The 26,735-nt window shown below is 41.2% G+C and overlaps 4 protein-coding genes across 4 annotated transcripts; 3 read left to right on the top strand and 1 right to left on the bottom strand.

Moving 5' to 3' along the window:
* Positions 1-3,856: 3,856 nt before the first annotated feature.
* Positions 3,857-4,975, top strand: npy7r (neuropeptide Y receptor Y7). Its single transcript, XM_070913561.1, has one exon. It carries the CDS (start codon positions 3,860-3,862, stop codon positions 4,973-4,975), a length of 1,116 nt encoding a protein of 371 aa, XP_070769662.1. The 5' UTR covers positions 3,857-3,859.
* Positions 4,976-6,985: 2,010 nt separating this feature from the next.
* prelid1a (PRELI domain containing 1a) lies at positions 6,986-11,467 on the top strand. Its single transcript, XM_070913371.1, has 6 exons — positions 6,986-7,074; positions 7,732-7,851; positions 8,999-9,224; positions 9,336-9,449; positions 9,745-9,823; positions 10,544-11,467. The coding sequence occupies exons 2-6, from the start codon at positions 7,760-7,762 to the stop codon at positions 10,663-10,665; spliced, it is 633 nt and encodes a 210-aa protein (XP_070769472.1). The 5' UTR covers positions 6,986-7,074; positions 7,732-7,759; the 3' UTR covers positions 10,666-11,467.
* Positions 11,468-11,922: 455 nt separating this feature from the next.
* On the bottom strand, positions 11,923-15,286 carry mxd3 (MAX dimerization protein 3). The gene is made up of 6 exons (XM_070913338.1): positions 15,156-15,286; positions 14,409-14,508; positions 14,211-14,240; positions 13,919-14,033; positions 13,546-13,711; positions 11,923-13,239 (listed from the first exon to the last, which is right to left on the bottom strand). The coding sequence occupies exons 1-6, from the start codon at positions 15,223-15,225 to the stop codon at positions 13,121-13,123; spliced, it is 600 nt and encodes a 199-aa protein (XP_070769439.1). The 5' UTR covers positions 15,226-15,286; the 3' UTR covers positions 11,923-13,120.
* A 1,198-nt stretch (positions 15,287-16,484) lies between these two features.
* Positions 16,485-25,879, top strand: fam193b (family with sequence similarity 193 member B). Its single transcript, XM_070913455.1, has 10 exons — positions 16,485-16,740; positions 18,187-18,465; positions 19,884-20,085; positions 21,699-21,917; positions 22,294-22,705; positions 22,827-23,010; positions 23,127-23,360; positions 24,102-25,152; positions 25,251-25,326; positions 25,444-25,879. The coding sequence occupies exons 1-10, from the start codon at positions 16,582-16,584 to the stop codon at positions 25,538-25,540; spliced, it is 2,913 nt and encodes a 970-aa protein (XP_070769556.1). The 5' UTR covers positions 16,485-16,581; the 3' UTR covers positions 25,541-25,879.
* The last annotated feature ends 856 nt before the right edge of the window (positions 25,880-26,735 follow it).

Here is a 26,735-nt window from a genome sequence, read left to right as displayed (position 1 = left end):
CCTAAATGATCTGATGGCATTCCCACTGCATCTCTGTGCTGTAGTCAATCTACTGGTCTGATAAGGTGAACTCATGGGGGCTGCAAACACACATAATGTTTGTAAATTACATAATTGTTTATTTTACACACAGAAATGAGCTTGTGGGAGATTTGTGTCTTTATTGGCCTCCCAGGGAACAACTGGAATCTAATAGTTGTTTCATGCAGTTAACTAACGATGGCTTGTTACACAACGTTTGAATTTGTGCCACAGTTTAGTTTTAATGCGGTTCATTTGATTGCTTAAATCAGATCACTTGTGAGAGTGATGTGGAGCCTCAAATAAAACAATATATGAGGATTTGCTTTACAATCCTGTATTGTTCCAAAGTCCATTCATATTAAAAGGAGGGAGAAGGAGGCTTTAAGGTGGAAATCCTGCCTGGAAAAAAATAGTGAATGATAAATGGAGATAAAACAAAATCTCATGAACTCAGTGACGTAACTCTGCGTTGGCACTTTAAAGGACATTTTGTGACATTTGATTACATTTCTTTACTGTGTGATGCAGTGGGCATTAAACAACCTCACTTAAACAATGCGATCTACAAAGCGCAACCTCTGCGCAGGTCCCCGGTGGCTGGTCCCTGGCACTGATGTGGACGCTCACACACAGTCCTGTAGACCTGCCTCAGGAACGCTCAGTCGAGCCACAAGATGCGCACCAGGCGCTACAGCTTGGGAGGAGCTTCGGGATTTTCCCCCCTCGTTTAACGCCACTCTCGAGTGAAGACTGGTTTGCAAAAGGAGATATAGGGGGAAAGGTGAGTCCGTTAATGTCTGGATAGCGTTCATTTAGACTTTAAATGCATATTGCGAGGCTACTTTAGTGAAATGTGTCCCTGAGGTGATATTGAAGATATTACATTCTCAGGTGGTTTATGACAGCGAACTTGTAGTTACTGAAACTATTATATGTGCGTAATTTGGATATGAGAGGAGCATTTGGAAATGGGGGTGAACAAGTGTCCAAATTACGTATCATATGAGACTGCTTGTGCTGGAGGCAAACGATCTGCACCTGTCTAGTCGGTTGAATAAGCTTTAAGAGCTCACATGGGAGACATTTGAATGCGCACTATTCAGTAAGTTAAACAAATGGCGACAAATTACGCACGAACGAGGCATCGCTGCAGATTTGATTGGGAATTAGGTGTCTTTGACGGCAGTGCGCAGACTTCACTATAATCCGGTTCTATTGTGGCTTTTTTTTTTTTTTGTTGCTCCAGCAGGTGTGTGTGGTAACAGATTCCTCAGTGGCACAAGCTTGCCTCAAGTCAAGGATTACCCTCGCTGATCAGAAAAGGGTGCTTTGACAAATTACTGGTGTTTTGTAAAGTGCTCATGTCGCCTGCAGCCTGCCTGATAAATCCCCTCCTGTGCGGCTGTCTGCTCTGGTGACAGAGGGCACAGGCAGGCTGGACATGCTTTTTGGTTTATTGGCAGTGCAACAGTGTAGTTGTCATGACCACAATTTGAGTGATCCCTATAGATTCAGAGCTATCCTGCAAGTCATTTCATGACTCACGATGTGTGTGAGTGTGTGCGTGTGTGTATGTGTGTGTGTTGTATATCTTTGATACTTTCCTGTTCAATATAGGCCTCAGGTGCACCTGACATTTTATATTGTTTACTCAAATCTGCTGGAACTCAGAGGCTGTGTGAATTGTTTTAATTTCTGGGAAATGCACACCAGCTGAGAGACACATCTCACACATGTATACACACTTGTTGTCTAGACCTTTTGCTGCTTGAAGTCAATTGTTGCAGAGAGGACAATATGATTCATGTAGCGTATAGATAAATATGACAAAAAAGCAACACAGTAATGCCACAAAATGACACTTACTCCATATTTTCCGTAATAAAATAATGAAAAAGCATAGATGTCAGTAAACTATAGTCAGAGCAATGGTCTGTCAAGTAGGCTACAGGATCCCCAGAGCCACCAAAGAGCGTCTGTCACCAAAGAGACGACATCTCACTAAATGGTGTCCTGTTTGTCTCAGTAATTCCTTAAAGAAAACGGTAGGAATTGAGCCACAAAAAAAATCGATTCAGGCCTGTAAGCACACAAAACACTACAAAAGTGTTTTTAACCCTTAAAAACAAAATCCTTTAAATCACAGTATTTGTTGAAATCCTCTGGCTGAGTCTAATGTCACTTAATGTAATTAGCATTAATCTGCTTAATGAGGATGCAGAGACTTAGCCCTTACTTGAGAGTCAAACATTGACTGGAGTTTTTTATACATGCCATGACAAAATGTTCTGTCTGTACTCAGGAGGAGCTCTCAGCCTCTCACAGGTAAATTGACAGAAATGACAAGATAATGAACTACAGAAAGTATTCTAAAAAGAGAGGATTTTTTTCTTGCTGAAATATGATTGTGCAACCTGGGCCAGCACTGATCGTTCCGGCAGAAATTAGGCATACCACACTATTCCCTTTATGAGATGCAGACTGTGTATGAGAGCAGTCTGCCGCTCTAATGATGTAGCTTTGAACTGGCTGACTCCTGCTGATCACATTGCTTCCTCCATCATTTTCCTTTAGCCTTTATAATGGCACAGGTGTTTGTGTCTCTTGGACAAACTGCATGCTTTAACCAAACAAAGACTTGCACCTAGGCCATGGGCAAGGACATATTCAATATAGATAGCTCTAGGTAACAATATGGTCTGTTTTGTTGGGGGGGAGGGTTTGGAACAAGTGTGTACAAAGAGAGCTAATTTTCTATTGATTATCATCTGGTAGTATGAAATGCGTATTTCATTTTCTTAGCTTTTCAGAGCACCCACTTCCTCGATGCAATCTTGGGAAATTGTTCCAATAATTAGGCTGCATGCATTAGAGAATTCTTTTATCTTCTAAATTGCATTGTTTCATTTATCTCAAGTTAAATACTAAACGGCTTTAATAACACTATGACATTTACAATGCAAACCACCCTTTCCACATGATATGAGGAGAAAAATGAAATAGTTGTGAATCAGTTCTGTTTAGTCAGATTTCAATAAAAGCTGGATTTAGTTGAAGCTCTTGCAGTTCGTTGTATGCTGTATGCTGAGCATTGTATGAACAATATTATAAAGAGTACAGTCTAGACCTGCTCTATATGAAAAGTGCTCTCAGATAACTGCTGCTGTGATTCAGTGCTATAGATATAAAATTGAATTGAATAGAAGGAAGACGACCCTGAGAATAAATTACATGTTTTTAAGTATACCACTAATAATGCCACTTTGTCTAGCTAGACATGTGGACAATTTGAACGACAGAAGGTATTGTTTAGCTTTACAAGAGGGAGAGAATGGGCCAGGTGGTCAAAATACTATCCCACCATCAAAGACACCCAGGGTTCAATTTCCAGCAGCGGTACCTCTGACTTGATCAGACATTCAAGCGAAAACAAGTGGCAGTCTTTGTGGTGGGAAGTCATAGCGGGATCATGTTCTGCATCAGAAATGTTCACTGCATCAGAAACTCATACTGGTTGTTTGGGACATCTGCACAGAGGGAAATACATAAGGAGGCACACAGTACACCCTCCTGGTGAAGACAAGTGACTGGTGACACCATGTGCATCCCACAGTGGAGTTGGCAGTGACAGGAAATGCAGATCAGGGGTGTTGACAATTCTAAATTGGAAAGAAAAGTGGGAAATAAAAGCACCTCAAGATCAGGTGTTTTTCTACCTTTTTCTTTTCTTGTTGGAAATACTATTCTGCCTGGCTCGTGTCAGAAAATGATTTTATTTTATGTGTTTTCTCTCCTCAGGTGGAGGCACAGCCTTGATCTGATATCTTCCGATAAAATGAGCCCACCAGACACATCCAACAGCACAAGCGAAGGGGAGGCAGGTGAAACCGATCCCTGGATCCTACTTAACGACAGCATGGGTTTACACCCACCCGGTTTCCACACTGACATCACCAAGCACCTCGGAGTCCAGATCACCCTGATCACAGCTTATTCCCTGATCATTCTGCTGGGGCTGCTGGGGAATGCTCTTGTCATCTACATGATTATTCGCTACAGGAACATGCGAACAGTGACCAACTTCTTCATAGCTAACTTGGCCCTGGCAGACCTCCTGGTCAACACTCTCTGCTTACCCTTCACTCTGGTTTACACTCTGCTAGATGAGTGGAAGTTTGGTGCTGTGTTGTGCCACATGGTGCCCTTTGCCCAGGCCCTGAGCGTGCATGTATCCATCCTGACCCTGACTGTCATCGCTCTGGAGCGTTACCGCTGCATCGTCTTTCACCTCGGTCGGCGCCTCACGTGGCACTCCAGCTTCCTCATCATGGCGTTCACCTGGACTATGTCTGCTGTCCTGGCAGCACCCCTGGCCATATTCAGAGAGTACCGCCATGAAGAGATCCCTTCCATCAACCTGCGTATGGCTGTCTGCTCTGAGAAGTGGCCCCATGGGACCAGCAGGGACGGAGTCATCTACAGCCTCTCAATGCTGCTGCTACAGTACATTATTCCTTTAGCCATCATCAGTTACGCTTACATCTGCATCTGGGTCAAACTGAAGAATCATGTCAGCCCGTCCAGCCGAAACGACAGCATCAACCGTCGCAAAAAGACCACCAAGATGTTGGCGCTGGTGGTGGTGGTGTTTGCTACCTGCTGGTTGCCGTTCCACGTGTTCCAGCTGGCCAGTGATCTGGACCTGGTGCTCAGGTTTAAGGAGTACAAATTGATATACACAGTGTTCCATATCATAGCTATGTGTTCCACTTTTGCCAACCCTCTCCTGTATGGGTGGATGAATAAAAACTACAGGAATGGCTTCCTCATGGTCTTCCGTTGTGAGGATAAGCCAGATTCTTTCCACCCTGAGGGCTCGTTCAGGACACGCTCCACTAGACGGCTGACTCTGAATGGTCGTAATGGTGGACACCCGCCAACAGCTGTATAAGATTAACGCAATTTAAAAAGCCTGTAGAATATGACTAAACACATTGAACGCACCTCTGGTTTGTGGTGTTTGTGGTTCAAACGTAGCCTTCTGACTTGAATGGTCTAAGCTTGAGTATCTGTGTCACTGGAGAGGGCTCAAAGCTTTGCATGCAAATTGCTTTATGTAAGGCTGTTCTTTCCTTTGTGAATGGTACTAGTGAAAAAACATTTGTTGAACCTGTTCAAATATGTGTTTAAGGTGTTTACTAGGGTGTCAATTAACTCGATACAATGTATAATGTGTTTCCTGTAAATGCAGAACTCTTGTTGGTAAGTAATTAAATATGCACTCCATTGCATATATCGCCCATCTGAGGCTATTTATGTGTTCATACTTACTGAAGGGAAGACTGTGATTATTGTGACTGTTAAACAAGTTTTTCACACTTGTTTTTGTATTTGTTGGCTGTTTGTATGATTTTCACTTAATTAGTCCAAATGCTGTGTTTTGGATTCATTCCAATATTCTCACAGAGTAACGTTCAATCCTCGTCCAAGGAATCCAGAGGAAGCCACCGCTGATTTTCTGTCCAACCAGGAAGTTAATTGTGTTCACCTGACAACCAGCTGTTCCTGGTTAAATGGACCAGTAGAACTCTGTGTCTAAAGGGACTGTGTGAAGTGAGAGCAACAAGTTCTAGACATCTTCATCACATAATGTGGGCAGCTGTGTTGAGGATATGTAAACAAAAAAAAGGATTTGGAAGAAGTCAAAACATGCAATTCTACATTCAGCTGCTAAAGTGTCTTTTGTTAGTGGTCTTTTAATTATGAACACAAGAACATGAATCAACCATAGGGCCTCTAGGCACACATATTGAGCACACACTGTACACACAACTCCCAGAGTTGATTTAGAGAATCAGGAGAAATTATGTTTTGTGCCTCCATGTCACATAAACAGAGCTTGGTTTGGATAAAGCTCAGATAAGTGGGTTAAAGTAAGGTAGAAGTAAGGTTAATGTCTGTCAGATTCTTTTCTGGTGCATAGTAAAACTGAAAATAGTGGCATATTACAAAATGTTTTTAACACTGGCACCATATGCAGACTACTCAAAACATTTGGAGGTAGCAGTATGTGCCGTGGTGCATGTACCCTCGATACTATAAAGATAAACTTTAACACTTTGAACCTGACAGCTTGAAAATTCATCTATAGGTGGGAAGACAGTCTATATAGAGAGAAAATAGAAGCAATGCATTGTTTCCAAAAAAATGATGTTAATCCTACACATAAACTTTCAGACTTCATTTTGAACAACAACAAAAAAGAACCAGTGGGTCCAAATAACATCCAATAAAGCATTTGATGAACAAGTAGCCTACGCAGTGTGATTCATTTTACAGCAGAGAAATGGTGTATTGCGTTTGTATCACTGGTTCTTGATACCCACATTACTGATTTCCTGGCTTAGCCTGCGTTCCTTTATGTGGTGTAGATTACCATAGAAGCTCTAAGCCTATATCAAGACTGCCAGCAGACAAACATTGAGCTTAGACCCGTGGTATTAGATTCATTGGGCATTAGAGCTAGAAATGTTTTCAGGGATGATTTTAATATGAGGAATAGATTATCCATCTGTCTAGTATAGTGTGCTACAGGGGATATATCTAAAAATAGACAAGATCAGATTAACCATAATAAAGTTTTTTTTTTTATCTTTGAGTTGAAGACAGATTGTAGGTTTTCAAGGAGCCGTACAGATGCCACTTCCAGTTGTTTTGACAACATTACACAACATGTGATCCCAAAAAAACTTTCAAATCAAAATCCATTCTTCAGACAACAGGCTACAAGCTACAGACAGGCAACAGACTGGCAACAGACTACAGGCTACTCTTAAATGCTGTGTGGCATTTCGCACAATCACCTGCTGCCCTCTAGTGTTCAGAGTGGACATCGCTTTAACACCACCTACCGGATGTGGCGTCGATGTTTGACCTTCCTTCTAGTCGGAGTGACGTTTGACATGAGTTGTAGGTGGCTGCACGGCGAAGTTCATCCCGGCAGGAGTCTAAAATGCAAATACTTATCTTTTGAATGTTGTCGCCATACAGGTAACCGTCATTGGCTCTGAAATGAACTCATACATTTCTTATACATTTGCTTATTGAATGTCGGTCAAAGAAAAATCTGTGCCACACTGTGCCATTCATTCGTGGGGTTTGCTTCATGCTAGGCTAGCTCATGCTAACGAGGAAGCTAAGGAGTGCGGACGTGACATATGTGACAGTAACGGTATATCTGATCTTAGCCATGTTGAATATTTAGCAGTCGGTTCTCATAACCATAGCCACATAGCCAGAATACTTATATAATAGCTACTTATGAGGCAATATTATGCTTTATCTTTTGTATTCTTTCTGACAGCTGTCATGTAGCGTTTAGCTGGAAAGTTCGGGAAAATGGATCTTCTCTGTTATCGGCTAAGTTAGCGGTTATGACTTATTTGAGATGTAGCTATAACATATTGAAGTAAACCTAAATCCTATCATATTCAATGGTCTTTTTTTGTGAATCACTTGCTTTTTGAATACTAAAACATCATCCTCAGTTGTCGAAACTGCCGTTGAGTAACTTCAGTTACACCCTGGATTGGTTTCCATTAGCATCAGGGCTAACTGTTATTCTGGGGTCGTCCTGCACTATCGCTTGTAAGCTGGTTGCTTAAATTTAGAAAACTAACCCGTTTTGTTTGTTCTGTATGTCCACAGGGTATCGCCAGAGTAAACACACGGAACAATGGTGAAGTATTTCTGCTGCGCAGGGTTGCTCAAAAGCACCTGGGACCAAGTTTGTGTCGCTTTCTGGCAACGATATCCCAACCCTTACAGGTGATAGTCTGGACACAACCTCACCTCTGATCCTTACATTAACTTCTTTGTCCAAATTGCATTGCATACATAGTTGGGATTGTGTCTCAAACATAATATACTGACGAGATTAAGCAGTGGTGGAAAGGTAGGAAGTGTACTCACTCTGTGCACTGAGGTACTTGTACTTAACTTAAGTATTTTCAATTTACTCCACAACATTTAACCGCTAGTTACTCTGAAGCTTTTACGATTTTACACACTAAACATATGATTAGCTGATAAAATAAGACACACTGTGTCACTAATAATAATAATACAATAATACGATATAACACCCCCCCCTCTGGGGGCATCTGCCACCTAATGATTCATTCTGTAAATCCTTTAATCTGGAAAGCACTTTGTGCTTAAGCTTTTTAGAAAAGTGCTATATAAATAAAATAATTGTTATTAATTTACTTTTCGTACTTTAAGTAGATTTTGCTTATCCTTTTTACTTTCTACTGAAGAAAAATTATGAATGCAGGACTTTTACCTGTAATGGAGCACTTTTGTTGTGTGATATTGCTACTTTTACTCAAGTAAAAGATCACAATACATCTTCCACCACTGAGGTTGAGTAGACTGTTTCTCCAGACAGCAGTGATGTGGTACACATCATAGCTGAAATGATAAGTCGGTTAATAAATTGACAGGCAAAGTTTTTTATAAATTAGTAAAACTATCGTCTTTTTGTCGGCAAAAATACAGAAAATACACTCGGCACAGCTTCTCGGCTGATAATATTTGCTAGTTCTAGTGATAGATATATGATAGTAAATTGTATGTGTAGGTTTTGGATTGTTGGTCAGACAAAACAAGCAACTAGGGCTTTGGGAAATTGTGATGGGCATTTTTCACTATTTTTGACATTTTTAGACCAAATGATTCATTAATGCGTCAAGGAAGTAATTGTCTGATTGATTCAAAACAATCAATTTGAAGTCACTTTGAGCTGTAATGGACATTTCCTCCCATTTTCTGCCATAGTATAGACTAAACAATATTATTTAATTGAAGAAAGTAATTGACAGAAGTATTTATAATGAAAATAATGATTAGATGCATCCTTACACAGATGTTTTGTATCGTCTCTTGATCCATGGCTTCTCTTTCTTCCCCCCAGTAACCATGTTTTGACTGAGGATATAATTTTCCGAGAGGTTACTCCAACCAACTGCCTCATTTCCAGACGTCTGTTGACCAAAACTAGCCGATCGCCTCGCTGGATGGAGCGGTACCTTCCAAAGCACATGGCCAGCTCAGCATACATCATTGAGGACTCCATTGTGGACCCTCAGAAAAGGACCATGACCACACTCACGTGGAACATCAGCCACGCTCGCCTCATGGTACCTCATTGTTTGCTGCCATAGGCAGGTTCCACACTAATGACAAGTAATAGTAACGAGTATTAACATGTCCCCGTGTTGCTTTTGTTTGTTTTTTCCTCTCTGTCGCAGTCTGTGGAAGAGCGGTGCGAGTACAGAATTAACTCTGAGAATGGCAGCTGGACTGAGATAAAAAGAGAAGCTTGGATCTCTTCCAATGTCTATGGGCTCGCTAGAGCTATTCAGGTCAGTAGAGTAAAGTGGAGCGCCACACTACGCAACAGTCCAGGGAAAGTGGTGTGGGGCGTCTGAAAGGGAGACTCACCCGCCTATCTTTCATTCTGTAATTGGTAACATAATACACAGCGTTAAGATGCAACAGCTGAGCAGTTGAAGCTGTCTGCCAAGACTTTGGCTGCTGAATAATTTATGGCAGAACCTGTCTGGTCTTTTATTGTTGAGCTCTGTTAGTAAATATGTGATGACATGACTGACACATTATTCTCTGTCTAAGTGTTGACTTTGTGTCCTCTCTTTCCAGGAATTTGGTCTTGCAAGGTTCAAGACCAGTGTTACAAAAACCATGAAAGGCTTTGAATACGTGCTGGCCAAAATGCAAGGTAAAATGTCAATAATAACAGCATCAGTAAGTAGTGCTTTGCGTTAATTGCTGGAACGAAGGCATCGTTCACATGTGCTTTTCCTGCTATGACAAGTCAAACTATCTGCTATGAAAAAGGAACAATAAAGAAGCACAAGTGCTCTGATGCTAGCTAGGCCTAAGATTCAGGTTAGTGGATATAAAGTACAATATGGACAGATGTTAGACGGGGAATAAAGGAAACATAGGGTGATGCTCATCGAGCAAACACATCAGTCAAATCCAAAATATGAAGAAGCCTAACAGCTTCACTTAACAGCTTAACACAAAGGTCTAAATCATACAACATTTTATTAGAAAGTTAAGATATTTAGTTTGGCTGTAAGGAGGCGATACATAAAACTGGTTGTTCATTTCAGTTGAGAAAGTTAAGCTTTTCACTTAGCTTAACTGTATGATTTGAATTTGTAAGAGGACTGTTTAAAGTGTGTGAAAAATCTGTGAAATCTATAATGTATATACATAATATATATATTATATAAATATTTTGCACATTTTCCGTTATCCACCTGTATCCTGTTAAAGCCCTGGTGATGTGTTGTTAAAATCTATCACTGACACACACAGACACGTCATTTATATATATGCAATATATACAATTCAGGACTATAAAGGGACAGCAGAGGTTTTCTAGAACTACATTTCTGCAGATATAACCAATATGTTTTGACTTTTGTAGGTGAGACTCCATCAAGAACCTTAGCAGAAACTGCGACAGAGCGAGCGAGAGAGACAGCACTGGCAGCTAAGGAGAAAGCCAAAGACCTCGCCTCACACGCCCAGAAGAAACAATACGTGTGATGAGCTACATCATAGCTGGTTCTGTTGCCACTGATACTGGGACAGATTTGTCTTTACCCCCCCCCTCATGTTTCAGCATTGGGGTAAGACAAACTGATCCTGGTCATGGGTAGACACCTCTGTGAGGAAGCATCCAGCTGAAATGGTGGGTGGACCATAAAAGGCCTGAGCTGGGTTCAAGAGCCTGTTCCAGCCTCCCTGTTTGTGTCACGCTGAATATATTGTACCTTTGATACCTGATCATCTCAGTATTTACCACAGATAGAGATCTTTAGAAAGGAATGGTTGGATTTGGCTCTGGGTGCCATAAAATAATAATCGCACTTTGTCAGCCTTGATACTGTCCCTCAGACCTTTGCTCAACCTCTGTGCCCATCAACAACTTGTGCTTTTTACTCTGTTCCTTTGACTATTTCATGTGATTTTCTAATAGCTTTGTATTATTAACAGCTTCTTGATCAGAAGCTAAGATTAGCATACCACAGAATATCTGATTAATGCAAATTCATTTGTATGATTTATTTCAGTTGTATGTGTCGTTGCAACCATGTTATCTTTTAGTTCAGTTCACCCAACCACACCTTAATCATCTTATAAAGACTGATTGCTTCAAGTTGAAGTTCATTGACTGAAGAAGGGTCCATATTGTCATAGCTTGATAAGAAATACTCATTTAGCACTCTTGATATACATTTAAAATGTGTGTACAAATGTATTGTACATTCATCTTATTCAACCCATGCAACATTGTGCTCTTACTGTATCGATATAAGATCAGCTTGTCAATAAATGGACAGTTGCTTTGTAACCACCATGCTGTGATGTCTTTAACAATAAGCAGTATCTCTGTAGATTTACATCAGTGGTTCCCAACCTGAGGGGGACAGGACACCCACAAGGGGTTGCAGGACAAATCTGGGGGTCGTTAGATTACTAACAGGACGGGAAAGTCAAAGAAACATTTCTGTAATGTCAGATTATGTTTACTTCCTGTAATCTTTGCTTTTTTTTCTTGTCAATTAAATAACATATATATAATAAACATTATTAGAATAAAATAAGTACCAGTACATACAAGTTGTACATGGTAAACAAATGCAACCAGTGAATAAGGGCCACAAGCAGAAATTATTTTGTTTTACGGGGTGACAAGCAAAACAAAATTAGGAATGGTTGTAAATCCTTAGTTCCAGAAAATGATCAGAAGCAGCACATAAATATAGAAAATATTTATTTAATAAAAAAAGCTTACACCAGTACAAAAATGCTACATAATATTACTGGGCGGAGAGACAGATTAATGCATACATAATATTAAAAGGTGATAAGGCATCTTGCATATACAAAAGTGAAGGGAAAGAGCACCTTCAGTTATTAAATATATAGCAATGAATATGACACACACTTGTAATACAGCATCGATGGCGTAATCATAACAAGTAGACATTACCTGCCTGGCTGTGGTGAATTTGTTGCATGCATATTTAACATTTATATCGACAAATGCACAAGCAGTGAAGTGTATAGTTGTGACACTTCTGAGAAACCAGCAGTGAATAAAACTAACTGTCAGACCTCTCTCCTTATGCTCTCACAATACGTCTTTCATACAGGCATCAAAAGTCCTGCGCTTCATTACAGACTGAATTGTGTACAAACACGCCAAATCAAGTTTTTGGCACAGTTACTTACTCACCGGATATAAAATGTGCAAATATGACCATTTCATTTCTGTTCACTGTTTTCATTTTGATGTGCCCACAATCTTTTGGAGACGAAAAGCAAGTGCAAAGTGTGGATGTTTTGTGCAACAGAAGAAAAAGATCAGAATACATGACTGAACTTAACGTAACAGGGCAATAATACAAAACATAGCACAGATTAATGTTGAAGTGCATGCTACGTGTGACATAACTGAAGTAAGAACTTAGTGCTAATGAAAAGCTGTATGGAATACAAGACCCAAACTGATTTAAGGCAGAATTCAGTATAGACATACTGTAGTAAAGAATAAGTTAAAGAGTTCTGAATAAAAAGCCCTTATTTGGATTTTAAAAAGCCCTTCAAAGATGAATGAATAGACCTGTTTGAACCATTGTAAGTTACAGACACCTCATGGCTTTGGAAAGAAATGTCATTAATGGTTGATGCCAGAAAAGGTATACATGTTACATCCATCCCAGCACAGTGATTTTAACTGCTATTCAGTGCAAATGGACACAGCTCATTCATAACATTATCGTTTAGCTTGTAGTCTGACATATGTTGAGAAGAGAATGTCAAAAGTTACTCCTGTAAAGTGTGTTCAGTTGTACAGTAACGTCTGTCTCCATTCTCACTCTTCCTCCGCTTGCTTGTTTTTGGAATGTTTTGTCCTCTTCGTGTCCGTGACATTAAATGAGTTACTGTAGGTTTTTTTTTCTTTCATTTTTTTTTTTTTTTTTTTTTACTGCTGTCATAGCCAGGCTTTGTCCATGCTGGAGTAACAGTGGTCTGCATCAGCGTGCGTAATGCTCAGTCCGTCAGAGTCCATGCAATCAAACACGATGCTTTCCACGTCAACCTCCACGTCCTCTGTAAGGTAGCCAAGAGATCAAATGCATTAGAAATATGAAAACACTGTCGTCACACTGAAGTTGAACTTACAAACTAGGGCTGGGTGATATGATTGGATTTGATATCATGATATTAACAAGAATATTTAATTAAGACAGACAAAACTCTTCAGAAGTGTAAAATAAAAACTAATTTTGTTAACTTTTGATGCCCAGAATTAGGATGGTTTGAATGTGACAGAATCCCAAAATATTTTGGAGGTTGTGCTTACTGAAACAAAAGCTGTGATCAAAGCGTTGCTGGGACTGTGTCTGAGAGACCTACCTCTGTCGGAGTCTGACCTCTCGGAGGACATGGTCGAGCCCTGGCTGTCGTTCCTCATCCTCTCCGTGCCTCTCTGCAGCTGCTCCAGCCGAACCCGCAGCTCCCTCTGCTCCCAGCGCAGGCGGCCCTTCAGCTGCTCTGCACGCTCGTCCTGCTCCTGCAGCTTCTGAAGCGAGAGAGCAGAGAGACGGACTAGTGATCAGTGGACCAAACCTTAGACACCACGAAGAAAGGGATGCACAATAACAGGACAGTAACTCTTGTAAAAGAGAAACAAGGCATATTAGAGTTGAAGACGCTGTGGATTAAGTGGCACAACGCTGTGCTCTCAACCAGGACTTCTATCAGTACCATGCCAGGGTGCTGTGTCTACCTTTATGTGAAGCTGGGCTCGTCTCAACAGGTTGAGGGTGGTGTTCCTCATCGAGTCAGACGACAGAGGGACTTGCCTCTTCAGCTCCTCCAGGCAGTGCCTCAGCTGAGCTCTTCTGCAAAGCACAACAACTCATGCTGTTAATCCATGCAAGTGAAAACAGAACGTTTAACATAGTTGCATACTCTTCCCTAACTTTGGCCACTGTAAAAATGTGTATTTTGCTATGATAGAGACATAACTATGAACTTTTAGAATGTGATATTACTTATTGTGACAAAATATGACTTACCTGTTTTTTTCCAGCTCGTTGTGAACTGACCTGCAGTCAAGGAAAGAGACCGTTTGTTTAGCTCTCATGACAATAGCAGCTGCTTAGCAATGACAGTCTGTGAGGTGGACATGTAGAAAAGTGATCTTTATCAAAACTGAAAGTCAAAACTTCACAACCACACCCTCTTGTCAGTTGTCTGTTATGTAATGCATTCACCTATTGCCACCAGCCGATATCTTCTTGCTCTTCTGTTTGCTTCGCTTATCAGAGTGACCTGGACTAAGAGGCAGCAGTGAAGCATATCCATGTTCTGCCTCTGTGCAGGAAAAAAACAACCCAAATCATCACAGCTGTGTTGGAAAATAGTCTGAAATTCAATGGTATGCAATGTTAAATATAAAGTTTCCCCATTCTTAACATTAGTGAACCATGGTGCAACACATGCACATCTATTGCCATCTCTTCCTAAGCTGTAAAATGAGGAGGACAAGAACACTCGACTGCTGTCATCAGCATCATCAGCTGGACGTTTTGTTTTTGGTTTTGGCGCCATCACACACCGCCTATTCACTGTTATAAAACGACTCTCTTTAGCCTCGCAAACAGAAATACACAATACATTCTCTACAGTGTGTAAGCGCTGACTGAAACTTATAGTATTGCTTTGTTCCGCTTCACTTTCATTCACCGTAATGAGCGCTCAGATTCATTTTCAAATTGGGGCAGATTGGCGCCTTTGAGTACAATGATGCGACCGATATGTAGGTCACTGAGTCAAATGGGAAAGATCGCCTAAAATAACCTTCCAGCTAGAATCTGGATGGTTTCTCAAACAATTGCATTGTATTATGTCGGCGTAAAGTGTTTTGCACGCATAGTTACTGTCGCTTCATTGTGCATTTCTTGTTTTAGCAATAGCCAACTTCCTCCCCTGTAGACTGACAGTTGTCACAAAACACTTACCTCGCTCTCTTCTCTCCAGAAACTCGGCAGCCCGAAGAAGCACCTGGATGTTGCAAACGTTTCCTTCCATTATTGTCTTTGTTAAAATATAACAACCGCGGGTAAACACCCTACTGTGGAGCAAGCCGCAAGCGTCAGTAGACTGAAGTAGATGAAGCTGTGTCTGTGCAACGTCTTCAATCCACTGAACCTCCAACACTGTCGCTGCCTTCAGGTGTTCCACGTAAGCTCGGACATTTGATCCTCCGTCATAAATACGATCCGTCGAGCAACAGGTTTGTCTGATATATTAACAAAAAGGACCATATAAAGTATTGGTCTCTGTTGGTTAAATTAGTACACAAAAAAAGTGTCCACAAAAAAGTGTGAAAATGTCTCCTACAGTTTAGACAGTTCGGATTTATATGGCAATAGCCTACTATTTGTGTAAAGTAAAGTAAGGTATGGTAATGATAAAGTAAGAAATTACCTATTTTTAGTAAACATAATGTCATAAACACTATGAACGTGAACATTATGTCAAGGAAAGATTGGCTTTCCCTCTTGCATTATAATGGGTCCATGGATGGGTCGTTAAGGCGCATCTAGCTCTAGATTTACAATATTTCCGAAAGCGTTTGAAGGCATCGACAGACAGACGTAAAACGTCATTGTCAGGCCCCCATCCCCTCCCCTCTCACAGCACCTTTATCTTTCAAACATTTTGGTTAACAACGTTTTCGATATGTGCTTATGCATATTTGCCCCTATTATATGAAAACATAGAACTACACAGTGTACAAGCTGGTCGTCTGTGAGCTAGTTGTACAAAGTTGCATTGTTATGTTAAGTTGCATTGTTATGTTATGTTATTGTTACATTTATCGTTTCTCTTTTCAACTACCGATGTCAGAAAAAACATGCATCTTTACCTCAGCTCCAGCCTACATCCATCATTTTCTCTTTATTACAATATCTTTTTCTTCTTTTTTTTTTTACATTATAGTCTGTATGCAGAAAGCATGATATGGCCATGTTGCAGTTACATTTAACGATTTAACGATTTAAAGATATGCTCAATAAATGTGCTCAAACACTGAAACAATCATTTGAATAGCTAGGGGTAAGCAGGAGGACCTGTTAAATTGTCTTTTCATACATAGAAGAAAGTGGGAGGCGAGGATTGCCCTTACTAAATATGGCGGTGTCTGGCTTCACTGTGTGTATTAGGTTTCAGTTGTATTCTCCGCCTAGGGGTGAAGCTTCTTTGCCAGCAGTATCTTTAACCTATGAACTCCTGAGTGTGCCAGTCCTCCGCCATATTGACTGTTGTCTTGACTGGAGGAGATAGAGAACATTTTGAGGTCCGAGAAGAAACGAAAGTGTGCTCTCAAAATAATCAAAACTGGTGCAAACTTGGCCAAAGCGTATTTTAAACACCATCATAATGGCAAGGAAGAAAAGCAAGCAGCAAGGAGTCGCCCAGAAGGAGCTTGTACCAGGACAGCAGACCGTACCGAAGAGCCCAGTCTCTCCCGGCGATGCAGCTGGCGGTGGCGGCGGAGATGCTGGGCTGGATAGGCTGGCCACTACCAGGGCGAACCAGGTAGGTTAGCTAGCAGCAAGCCAATCGCTGCTTTTAAAATAGGCTAGCTAGCCTCTGAGCTAGCCCCTCTCTGCTAATCCAAGCATCCTCCATTGTGCTTTTATTTGATGTGGCTAGATCCTGCAGAGATGAAGTTATATGCATCCGCTGGCTGACTGAAAGCTATTTTAATCTTTATAGTAGTCGTGGATGTAGAGCTCTCACGTCGTTTGATTCGTAATTAAATAAATAATACGCTCAACTTAGCGAGCAGAATCGTCCCCAACAGGCGGGTTTGAGGCAGTGTGGCTAGCATTGCAGCCCATCTCCTCTGCCGGACAGGTGACATTGTACCTCGGACAGGTCGTCCCATTTCCAGCGTTTACAACTCTTCATCCGCCCAGCTAACCTTAGCCAGGAGGCTAGCCGGGCTATCTCCAGCTAGCGTGCTGCAAACGTGCTTACTGCATACACTTACAACCCAGCTACAGGAACCACTCAGCCAGCAGTGGCTAACCAGCTACTAGCTAATTAGCTAGTTAGCTGAAAGAGATAACGGGTTCATATTGAGGGACATGGTTCGAGTTGTTTATTTGACTCTGCCATACTCTTATTTTTGCTGTACCACACTCTTCTATCGGGGTGTGACAGGAGCTAATGTCAAAAGTTTCAATGCATGCAGGTATCAGCCAATGATGCCCAGCTTAATCGAAGTTAGCTATCTAAGTTGAGGGTAACAGCTGGACCACTGTCGCCTCAGCAACCAGCTAACCTTAAATCTGACCTCTGAGCCTCACTGCTGCTTGGATTTAGTTATTACATTTTATACCACATGTGTAAGATGCTCGTCTAGACACGTCTCATATGTAGATATAGAATATTAAATATTTTGGCAGAAATGTGTTGTGCTTTTGTAATTGTGAATAACCTGGTTATTCAAGTATATAATACCTCTAAATCTATCACTATATCATAAAATGATGCAGTATCCAGAAAATACTGGGAAACATATCTATCTATGCAAGTTTATTTGGTATATTAAGTTAAGATGGATACTATCTAACTGTCCTGCAGTAAAACTACCTTTGTGAAGGTTATATTGTCCATTTTGTGTTGTTGAAACTGTTTTTGTGGAGGTGTTGATTCAACTTGTTCACTGGAGGACGTTTTGCATCACTTTTGTATTAAGAGTGCATACGCTTTAGCTTGGTATACCTAATAAACTGGCAACTGAGTGTATATGCACACACACACATATATAATTAGTAGTTGTAAAAAAACATCTGATTGATTGCCTGCTATGTGCAGTTGGCATTGTCAATACTGTAAAATGTATTCTGAGAGATGTCTGACCTAGTAGAACCTTTCCTCTAGTGTTAATTAACCAACAAACTTATGTGTCACAGATCACAGTTTGACTGTTAATGACAGGCTAATACTTGACCTCTTTATCGTCTCTTTCTCTAGCCTATGCACACCTGCTGCCTCCTGTGCCACCGTGAATTTAAAGACTGGGGAGCAGGCTCCGTGAACGGACTCCCCGGAGGCCACGGGACCAAGCTGGCTGATGCCGTGCCTGCACTCTCCCAGGCCTTATTGCGGGAGGCGCCAGGGCGTAAGCTTGCTGATGCGGTGCCCTCGCTGTCTCAATCCCTGCTGGGAGAGGTGCCTCTGTGGATCTGTCAGAGCTGCTGCAAGAGTGTGGAAGAGGAGGAGAGGCGGAGCACCCAGGAGCAGCCGACGCCGGTAAATAAAAGGGGACTGATTTGGGTCATATGTCTGGATCATTTTCACAACTTTTTTTTTTTTACTACTTTTTAGTTAAATTGTTTGTTGTCGTGTCGACTGAGGTAATCTCATCTTTATTCATCATACAAGGCATTGCATTTGCATGTGCTTACTCACTAAATAAATCGGTCTGTCGAAATGTCACCTTGGATTTAACAGGTTTAAACTTGGAGTCTACTTTTTGCCTCTTCAGAAGTAAGTTATTTTGTATTTGTGTCTCAGTGGCACATGTAAGGCATCAGCTATAACCTTTGCTTTCTTGTTTTGTTTTTACATGGAATGCAAATTTTTAAAGACTTAAATGGAAATATCGCCACGTTTTATGTGGATGTCCAATCAGTGTTGATGGTTGTTGTAGTCAACTGAAACAATAACTTTCTCCGTGCGTGCTATGTTGACTGAGAAAGCGGAGTTCTCCTGCTTGCAAATCTGTGTGGGAGCTTTCTCAGTGCCTACATGTACCAGGATGCACTGCGTGCAAGCTTCTGATGCCCAACCCCCAAATCCTTCCAAAAATTGCCCATGCTGAAATTCATTGCATCAGAATGATTCAATTTCTGTTGGCATCGGAGGGCAATTTGAGCAAAGGCGCCACCAGTCGCTGTTTGCTCTCAGCAGCTCAGCTTCTGGATGGTCCCCGCTGGCTACATCCTCCTGCACGGCTAACGCAGCCACAGTTTCGGCCTCTCTCCACCGCATTTCTTCTGGCTCGAATGAATATGACTGAATATCTGAGTCAACCAAAACATTGTAAAACGTATCCTCGTCCATAACATCCTCTGCACTCATATTTTGGGATGCCATTTTTGCTGTTGGAAACGTAGCAATACAAGCGAGCAAGCCTGTAGTTCTTCCTTGCCCCAACTACTCACTGTACACGCCGAAACTGCGCAAGTGCCGGAAGAACAACACATTTTGCAGCTTCGCCCCAAAGACACAGAGGACATTGGCAACAACTGCAGACGTTTTTCACATTATATGCACAACTTGATTAGATGGAGATAAGGTTGGAAATCGACGAAATGGTGCTTTTAAGCTCAACTGCACATGAACATGGTTTTCAAGATGTTTTGTTGATATTTGGCTCAAACTTGCAAATGTTAAAAATAGGAGAAAAGCAACAGAGGCAGCTCTTGATGAACAGTCCCCTGCAGTGATTTTTTTATGTTTATGTTGGGGGGGGGGGGGGGGGGTTGTTTGTTTACTTAAGATTAATTAATGCATTTTAAATATGTTTTTGCTTGACTTGTCACACTCCTTAATGTTTTACAAGCTAATATTGATGGTTATGTGGTGCCACTGGTGCCAAAATGTAAGCCTAAGTAGACGGCCCTGTGATTAACCAGTTTGGTTTTGTTGTTTTTTTTTTAATTCAGGTACCATTGTCACACTCTTCCTCCTGTAAGTCCCAGAGCTGTGGGAACGGTTACCCGGAGCAAAGTACTGTGGACTGGGACCCGAGTTCCTTCCTGTCAGCCCACAAACTGTCAGGTCTCTGGAACTCTGCCCACACCAACGGAGGGGAACACTGTAACCACAACACTTCTGCACACTCACAACAAGGTCTGTCATCACAGGGTAAAAAACAGCTCCAGAAAACATTGAATTGAGAGTAATCGTTGAAAACATCACAAACCTAAATTTCAGGCTGTGTCGCAAGTTTCAGTTTTGTGAAATGGACCTTTATTTGGTTAAATCAGAGCTCTACCGCTGGCTTGTTAGCTGACTTACTTAGCCATAAATGTGTGATAAATTTCTGGCCACTTTGTTCATGTGTTAGTCTGCTGTGTTTTAGAAGAACAAAGAGGCATCTTGTAGAAGCTTGCAATGCTCTACTTTCTGAAGTCCTTAGAGCTCAGCATTATGAAAGGTGGAGTGTGAAGGAATGTTTTAAGATGAGCGTGTTGTCAAAACTACCAAGTGCACTCAAATAGTGGACATACATTTAAGAATAACAGAATTTCCAATGAAGATGATTGAACTAAATCACACAAAATGACTTGGGTCACCATTTATAAAGTATCAAGAAGAAAACCCTGTGAATTATTACAAAAAACATTGTACACTTTTTAATAATTTTATTTAGTACACTTACTGTATTGCAATGTAAATGTTGGCAAGCTCTGCTATAATCAGAGTCAAATATCAGTGTCGTGGAAAGGTTACAGCAAAGCAGAGGCAATTGTCTGCCTAAACTTATTCCACCATAGTAATCAAATTCTACCCAAATCGTCGGAGCTACAGAAACTACATAACTAAGCATGTATAGCATTCCTGGACTTGCAGCTTTCCGATGTAAGATTCAAGAATTGACCCACAAAAACATGTGCACTACCAGCCATAATGTTCTCTAGCCATAACAGAGATACCTAAAAGAAGTATCACACGAGGAGAATTGAATGTGGAAGTGAGGCATGTTTCTCCTGGGCATGAAAAAGACTGTTGTTTATAGAATGGGAAGCATGGCATTTCAAACAGCTATGGTTTTTGCTTTTCTCTGTTTTCTTCCTGTTTCTTGGCTCTCATCAAACCACTTTGTAGACGTTACCTGGTGCATAACTGGGGTTGTATTTCTAGTTTAGCAATTACTTAAATGGGTCATGTTGCCAAATTGCATTTAAGCTTGGGTAAGTGAAAGTATTCATAAATTACGGCATGTGTGCTCAGTGAGTGCTGCTGTGCCCTTCCTGCATGGGCAAAGTTACATTGCAAATGGTGCATTTTACTTTTATTAATTTAGAAAGTATGTTGATGTTTTAATTAGAAGTAATATCAAACAAATATGTGTCTTAAGTTAGATGGGAACTGAGCTGCTTAGTGTTCTTCATTACACACCATAGAAAAGGTTTAAGTGGGCATTACGTTACAGTGACTTGTATCAACTTCTACATGCAAGCATGGACAAGAAACAAGAAAAGTTTCTTGTTATTAAGTGATAAGTTTGTATGTCATAATAGCATGAAAATTCCTTGTTATAACGTGAAAAATGTCTTGTTGTAACAAACTTCTCATGTTATAACGTGATAATGAACTGTTGGCGTGGCAGCAGTATGCTTCTGTAGGGAATTATTGGTACTATTATTTGGCTATAATCAAAAGGAGTATTTCCCTTTTAATGTTACAGTTGTCATATTGTCTTAAAACCATCATCAATTCCCTTTCAAATCCATTAAACATTTTTCCATCTCCAGGTGTAACAGCAGGGTCAGCCTGTCATGAGAAAAGAGGACTTCATGAAGCGCCTGGGAAATCTGCTAAAACGTCAGGGGCCAAAGTCTGTCCCTACAGTCACCCATCAACCCAGAATTCCAGTGGATCTTCTGCTGGGAACCCCCAGTCTACCTCAGCAGACCTTTGTAAGACCACTCCCAAGCACTTCAAGACCATGTGCCGTCGACCAACGCCACCAGGTAACATTTCCTTTGACATTTTATTAAATCGGAACCCAGTATAGAATCTGCTTGATTTCAGTGTCTCTTATTGAATCTACAGTGTTTTGGTTCAGGACTATATAAGGAGATGCGATATAAAATGCTGAATTAAATATTTATCTGGTGTTTGTTTATTTATTATATTGTAGAAATCTTTGTTTTTAGATAGAAACACTTTTCTTACTAAACGAAATTGGCCTTCTGAAGTAGTGTCTATATAGACTTATACAGGTATAAGAAATCCCATGAAATAAATTGTGCAGATCACAACACAAACTGATGCACTATGTGAAAAGATGATACAGCGTTTGTGACCTACAAGTCATTTTTATTCATGTTTTCCATTATTGTCCAGGTGAAGCCTTCCACCCCAGTGACCACCATCAACACACAGACTTGTCGGTACCCCCCAACAGTCCCACTGGGCTGTCTTCCCAGCATTCCTCCCTCCTGCCCCCAAAGCCGAACTCTGGGCAGCACGGCCATGTAACCTCCTCGTCTGGCACTGGTGTGGCAGCCCACGCTCCCTTCTCCCCGCTGGTACCAAACCTCCAAGGCCCTACAGCCAAACTCAATTCTCCCAGTCCAGACAGCCCAACATCGGTCCATAAGCCCAGCCCGTGCAAAAACTCCCACATTCCTGCTGTGAACACACAACACAGCAAACTGGGCACGTCTGTCATGGGCTGTAACCATCCTTGTAATGGACACAGTGCAGGAACAGTGGCAGCTTCAAATGTTGGTCATTTAACAGCTGGGGCCTGCAGGTTAGTAATACTATCTCAACATTGCTTTTATGTGAAATTGAGAAACCACTTCTGTAGCTGTGTTGATTCAAAATACGAATGCCTTCTGAGGTTTAATGTCATGGTTTTTCGTTTTTTGTAGGGACCAGGCATGTAAGGGGCACAAAATGACAAATGGGACGTTGTGCCACCCATCGTCTGAGCTGGAGGAGGGGGAGGATGAAGATAGCAGCTCTGAGAGGAGCTCCTGTGCCTCCTCTTCCACCAACCAGAAGGACGGGAAGTACTGCGACTGCTGCTACTGCGAGTTCTTTGGACACAACGCGGTACTTTGAAACTTTTTCTTGCTATTCCCTTTTTGAGTGCTAATTAGTAGTTACCTTTTATGTTTATAAAAAGCTGACATTATGAAAAGGTATTGTAATATATTATTTGGTCACAGCCTCCAGCTGCACCAACAAGCCGAAACTACGCTGAGATCCGAGAGAAGCTACGCTCACGTCTGACCCGGCGTAAAGAGGAGCTGCCTCAGCGTCAAGATTCTGACCTGACAGCAACTGGTGCCATTGACAACCGGGACGTAGATGAGCTGCTAGACTTCATAAACAGTTCTGAGCCCAAACCTGTTAACAGTGCCAAGGCTGCCAAAAGGGCACGACACAAACAAAAGAAGAAGGTGTGGTAACTTTAGAAACAATGTGTTTGAATGTTTTTCTTTTCTTCATTTTAATTTGAATATTTATCTAATCTTATCTAATGTATAGGTCTGGGTATTGTTTTATAGATTTTGATACTAGTACCCATACAGTACTTCCTTTTATTTAACAAAAGAATCCAACATTTTATAATGGTAAATGTTGTCTATACACAAGCACCTCTACAAGAACTTTGCCTAAATAAACTAAAATCTGCAACATTTAAATTAAATTGATTTAAAGTTATAATCCCTCTGATTTCAGTCAGAGCAGCAGTAGGACATAGTGTGAACAGTAAACGGTGAGGCTGATATCAGTTAGATACAATTACAAACAGTAACGCTGGATCACGTGAATGCATCAATTTCCATGTGTAGGTAGGCAATTTGAATCCTTTGTGGGAATGGCGGACAACTACTATATAGAGAGGTAATTACATAATGTAAATTCATTGAATGGCTATTGCTAAAAAAGCCATGCCAGCCATGATTATCAATAGGGGTTTGATTTCATGGAACTCTGTTTAACTTAAAATCAGGAACTAACTCATCAAAGAATAAGTAAACAAGATAAAGATACTGACCAGACATTTGATGTCAAATCTTTGTAGTTTTTGACACTCACAGATAGATTTTGGTCAATACCATGAAAATATTGAGGTTCGATACCTTCTGATGTATTATCTCAGTAACCTGTGTGTACCTGTGCCATTTCTGTTTCAGGAAAAAGCTCAGCAGGGCAACATGGGTGCTGCAGGCAGTGACCCCCACTCCGATCCATCTGAGGCTGTTGACGAGCCCCTTCCTGATGGTTCAGAAGCCAGTCGGTTGCTTGACTGGCCTCAGCTGGAGCTTGAGCGCGTCAACAGTTTCCTCACCAGTCGGCTCGAAGAGATTAAGAACACCATCAAAGACTCAATCCGGGCCTCATTTAGCATGTACGACCTCAATCTGGATGTTAATGACTTCCCAAAGAAGGCAGCCACGTTGGAGGGCAACCATTTACTGTCCCATCTCAATGGTTCCTCTGACCTACAGCAGATAGACCTTGACCTGGCCCCTCTTTCGCTGGGAACCTTTAAGAGCCACCTAGACCTGGTTAATGGATGGGAGGACACAACCACTGTCCCATCCCCTAATTCCACCACCACAGCATCAGGAGTCCCTGCTGTGTCCAAGGACATCCAACGGTTGCACACTACCCCTAGCCTCTCAAAGCTCATAAGGGTTCGGTCCCCAGAAAGATGCACTTCCACTGGATCTGACAGTTTGCCACAGGTGCCAGCCCAAGCTACAGCTAAATCGAAGGAGGACACACCTGATCCCAAGAACACAACAGTTGGGAACGGTGGTGCAAAGTCAAAGAAGAATAAAAAGCAGCTGCAAAGGCAGGAGCAATCTGTGTCAGAGCATAACTCCAACAAACCAACCAAAGCCGTCTCCGGGAATGAAACACAGAAAACCAATGAGTCTAAAGAAGTGGCTTCTAATGGCTCAAAAGCTGGAAACAAACAGCCCCAGCACTCTGCAGACAACCAGAGAAACGGGCCTAAGAAAGCTGAAGAGGGCAGATCATCCAAACATGCAGCAAATGGTGGCCTCTTGAATGCACAAAGGGGGAAAGGTGACACAGAAACACGAAGTGGTCGGTCTGAGCAGGATTCAGAAAGCAAAGCTCACCCCACCATTCCAGTAAATGGGCAGCAACAGCAGCAATCCAAGGGGAAAAATAAGAAGAACAAGAACAAGGGTGAAAAATCCAGCAGTGCTATCGGTACAATAAATGCTCTTTGATATCATATTCAAAATTTTGATTGATTCTCAATTTGTAATGTTTTTAACTAACCTTTAATCTTTGTTGTTATTCCCTAGATGATGTGTTTCTTCCTAAAGATGTGGATCCAACAGAAATGGATGAGATTGATCGGGAAGTGGAATACTTCAAAAGGTATGCTCAACACAGCCATGTATCTGGATACTTTTTTAAAAACTTTGCACTAAACTGTTTTATACTAAAACCAGGCATTATTTCTTCCTCCTCTTTGTCTGTCTTCATTCCCTCTAGGTTTTGCCTTGATTCTGCAAAACAAACTCGCCAGAAGGTAGCAGTGAATTGGTCCAACTTCAGCCTCAAAAAGGTTCCTTCCAATGCAGCTCAATAACTTGGATGAGTGCCAGAAATAGAACTTCACACCACAAACTCTTTCAGTAGAGCCCTATTTGGCCTGAGGCCTTCTCTCATTCCCTGTTTCCCTCTCTTCCTTACTAAGCCAAGGGACCCTGGGTCAAAATCATACTCCATTCAGAAGACTGAACCATAACTTGTGGCTGACAAGCCAGGGATCATTCTCAAGGCCAACTCCACCCTTTGCTATTATTGCAATGTTCACTAAATGAGAGATGCAACAATGGAAAAAAGTCTGTTGAATCCACTGCATCCATGTGCTTATTACGTATGTAGTATGTAAACAATTACATGAAATAAATGTTTTTATCACAAATCTGAGACATCCATTAACGTTGTTAAATTTCCAATCAGTTAAATTTGGTGCTCATCATCCAGTACATTCTGCATTGCTAGTTTCTCGCCCACTACACCAGTGTCTGTAGGCACTAGAGACCATTTGTCTTGTACTGTATTACTGTCAAAAAGGACCACTTGTGCCCTCCTCTTCCACAATTGCATTGATTTTACTCACAAGCAGACTGCAGTGCATTTGGTGGTTGGTGGTGATAGTTTTCAATTTTGCCAGTATTTAATCGTCATCATCAAATGATTTAGTAATCAGATAGAAAACTGAAATGATGAACACCTGATGACCTACCTGCTACACTGTTATCTTTTTGTATGAAATCATAAAATTAACGTGAATGTCTGACAGTTTTCAGTACACCAACAATGCTAATAGAACCTCGTGGGAAAAGGTCAACTTGCACTTGGCTCACAGAATGCATCTTAAAATATAACTCCAATTAAGTACCCATGCAAATATGTCCCCATACATGGGAAAAATCTGTCCCCCAGTCCTGTATTGGGCAAAGTTAAATGTTTCTGCTGCTTCAATGTCAATCCTTCTTTGGTGTATTATTAACAGTTATCTCCTTTAAAGTGATATCCAATATACACTCTGCCATCTGTAGAAGAAAGTCCTTTACCACGGTTTTCTTACTCTAAACTGTTATTTTAAACCCTATATCCCGGCAGTGACAGGTACACCAGTGTGCTGTGTTCGTTTTAACATAGGAACCATCACACATTGTTTTCAATGCTTGTACATATTGAGTGATTATTTTGGGCCCTTTTGAGCCTTTGTCATGCATTTCTGGGGGTTGTGTGTGTGAGATATATTTTCAACC

Source organism: Enoplosus armatus, chromosome 10 (assembly GCF_043641665.1).
Source record: "Enoplosus armatus isolate fEnoArm2 chromosome 10, fEnoArm2.hap1, whole genome shotgun sequence".
NCBI lineage: Eukaryota > Metazoa > Chordata > Actinopteri > Centrarchiformes > Enoplosidae > Enoplosus > Enoplosus armatus.
This window is presented reverse-complemented; position numbering and strand designations above follow the sequence as displayed.

Coding starts and splice junctions, on each gene's coding strand:
- npy7r (XM_070913561.1), top strand. CDS start 3,860: ATGAGCCCACCAGACACATCCAACAGCACAAGCGAAGGGGAGGCAGGT.
- prelid1a (XM_070913371.1), top strand. CDS start 7,760: ATGGTGAAGTATTTCTGCTGCGCAGGGTTGCTCAAAAGCACCTGGGAC. Junction 7,852..8,998: donor CGATATCCCAACCCTTACAG/GTGATAGTCTGG, acceptor TCTTCCCCCCAG/TAACCATGTTTTGACTGAGG. Junction 9,450..9,744: donor GGCTCGCTAGAGCTATTCAG/GTCAGTAGAGTA, acceptor CTCTCTTTCCAG/GAATTTGGTCTTGCAAGGTT.
- mxd3 (XM_070913338.1), bottom strand. CDS start 15,225: ATGGAAGGAAACGTTTGCAACATCCAGGTGCTTCTTCGGGCTGCCGAG. Junction 14,241..14,408: donor ATATCGGCTGGTGGCAATAG/GTGAATGCATTA, acceptor CCTTGACTGCAG/GTCAGTTCACAACGAGCTGG. Junction 13,712..13,918: donor GAGCCCAGCTTCACATAAAG/GTAGACACAGCA, acceptor CTCTCGCTTCAG/AAGCTGCAGGAGCAGGACGA.
- fam193b (XM_070913455.1), top strand. CDS start 16,582: ATGGCAAGGAAGAAAAGCAAGCAGCAAGGAGTCGCCCAGAAGGAGCTT. Junction 18,466..19,883: donor CCCAGGAGCAGCCGACGCCG/GTAAATAAAAGG, acceptor TTTTTAATTCAG/GTACCATTGTCACACTCTTC. Junction 23,361..24,101: donor GACACAAACAAAAGAAGAAG/GTGTGGTAACTT, acceptor TTTCTGTTTCAG/GAAAAAGCTCAGCAGGGCAA.